We start from the raw sequence: 2,357 nt of genomic DNA on the forward strand, positions 1-2,357 counted from the left end.
TGATTTTGTTACCAGGCCACCACCCCCTTTATCCATATCCATCGCCATCGGACGACAGTCTTCAGGTCAGTCGAAGTATTTTATCGACAGGTGAAAGAACACTGTCCTTCGAATCGCGTGTGAAGTTTGTCTTGTCGTGCCATAGAAGCAAGGAGAATACATTTTACTAAGGTGGCGCAGATAAACATTGCAAACCACTGGTTGTCTCTTCCATTCTTCTGGTGTTCTTATGGAACTGAAATAGTGACGTCACTATTTTAGTTGCATAAGAACACCAGAAGAGTGGAAGAGACAACCAGTGGTTTGCAATGTTTATCTGCGCCACCTTAGTAAAATGTATTCTCCTTGCCATAGAAGTGCTCTACGCTAGGGAAGTCATTAATTAAGGTCAAAATTAGTGTCTGTTAAATAACACTTCGCACGGAGGAGGAATCGCCCACGCATCAACATGTCGTTCAAGAAGGACCTGGTCCTGCTGGCCAAGCCCTACTACTGGGTCAACATCCTGATGAGCATCTCGTACATCGTGGCCAAGCGAGCGCCCATGATTTGTAACTTTTTATGGACATATTTGTTCAACCAGGACCAGTGCGAGCTGGATGGGCGCGAGACGGAGATTTTGTTCTTTCTGCTTATTGTGGTCATGATCCGGACGAGGAAGACGGGGAGTGTGACGATGATCAACTATCTGACGTCGAGCTTCATGTATACGAAACTGGCCAATCTGGGATTGTGGTTCTACAGTGACATCCGACTGGGGCTGATTTACGGAGTGCTGTTCATTCTGGTGGCGCTGATACTGCCGGAGCCGACCTACTCTGGACCGGAAAATGTTACCTATTTCCGGTTGGAGAACGGATTGGAAGACGAGATGGATAAGGATAAGCGTGTTAATTGGTTGGTCACGTTCTACACCGTATGGAATCCGGCTTGCGTCAATTTTGCTCCGATCTTTGCGGAACTGTCGGCGGAGTACAATCTGCCCAATTTGCGGTTCGGAAAGGTGGACATCGGAAGATTCCCCAACATCGGCAAGAAGTATCACGTTTCGGACAGTTCCCTCAGTCGTCAGCTTCCGTCGGTGATTTTGTTCCGAAATGGAAAGGAAGTGGCGCGGCGGCCATATGCCGATGCCAAGGGAAAGCTGGTCAAGTTCTTCTTCTCGGCCGACAACGTCAAAGCTGCCTTCGATCTGAACAACCTGTACAAGGAGTGCAAGGAGAATCCCATCAAAGGGGCCAAGGCCGTCACCGCCGGTGAAAAGAAGAAGAATTAAGTTTCCGCTTGCTGTAAGCATACTCATTCTGTTGTTGAAGCATTTAAGACGCCCATCTAAAACTGCCCATGCATAAATACTTTGTCTTATCATCACCCTTATCGCACCCCCCTTAGAAGCAATTGCACATTTTATCTCCATCATCGCCATCGGAATCGGAACACCGAAAGTCATTGATTAGGATTACAGCAACCAACGCGTCTAGCCCTATCTCCATTATACTCTCCGTAGACCGGGTCGTGATGTAATGATCCGAACGCGCCATCAGTTTGAAAGTGCTAATTGCATTTGATGAAAATGTCGCATTGTCGTCCGCCCCTTTAAACACTACTGATAAGAAGAATGATCGGTCTTTTGTGTGTGCATTAGCTATTAGTATCAGCCTGGCAGGGCTGTGGGCCGTACTACACACCTGGGGCAAACACTTCGTCACCACCGCGCACACCGTTTTGTATTTCGTCATGGCTGTTTTTTAAGTTAGGATTGTGTTTCGTTTTTGTGTTGTTTTAGTTTTAGGCTGAATAGAAAAAGTAAAGCAGTCATTATGTGGATGAAAAATACCAAACGCGATATGTTAGTCAATAAATTAGGATGAACTTTAGAAAGTCGGTATGTTTTATCAACACTCTTCGAAAATTTCCTGTTTCTATGAATCAGTAATCTTCTCCGAGGAACCCTTAAAGCGCGAGTGCTCAGTAAGACTGGATCTATGGTTAACACCAACTTTGCTGGATTGTTACTCGGCATTCATGCAGGTATCAGGTATCAGTAGGTCGGCTCCAGAGGCACGTTCTCCTCCATTTGGGAAATTTGTGCCATTGCCATGAACACGAGCCTAATTCATCATTTATCTGCCGGAGAAGGGAAGGAAAAAGGATAGGACAGGGGAAAGGTAAGGGAATAGGATCGCATACACGCAAAAGCGTACCACAATGGGTTCACATAGCGTTCTAAAAAGGACACTGTGATAACGCATAAAGCGTAAAGAGAGCCTATAGCTCTTTACCACAGCGGGTCAAGAACAACAGAACGTCCTGAAGATTCAGGTTTCTGAAGTCAGTTTCATTTAATAAGTGTTTTA

At 45.8% G+C, this 2,357-nt stretch overlaps 1 protein-coding gene across 1 annotated transcript; it reads left to right on the forward strand.

The window, feature by feature from the left end:
• Nucleotides 1–352: 352 nt before the first annotated feature.
• LOC115258647 (thioredoxin-related transmembrane protein 2 homolog) lies at nucleotides 353–1,881 on the forward strand. Its single transcript, XM_029858954.2, has one exon. The coding sequence runs from the start codon at nucleotides 449–451 to the stop codon at nucleotides 1,274–1,276; it is 828 nt and encodes a 275-aa protein (XP_029714814.1). The 5' UTR covers nucleotides 353–448; the 3' UTR covers nucleotides 1,277–1,881.
• The last annotated feature ends 476 nt before the right edge of the window (nucleotides 1,882–2,357 follow it).

The sequence above is a fragment of the Aedes albopictus genome, chromosome 2, assembly GCF_035046485.1.
Source record: "Aedes albopictus strain Foshan chromosome 2, AalbF5, whole genome shotgun sequence".
Taxonomy (NCBI): Eukaryota; Metazoa; Arthropoda; class Insecta; order Diptera; family Culicidae; genus Aedes; species Aedes albopictus.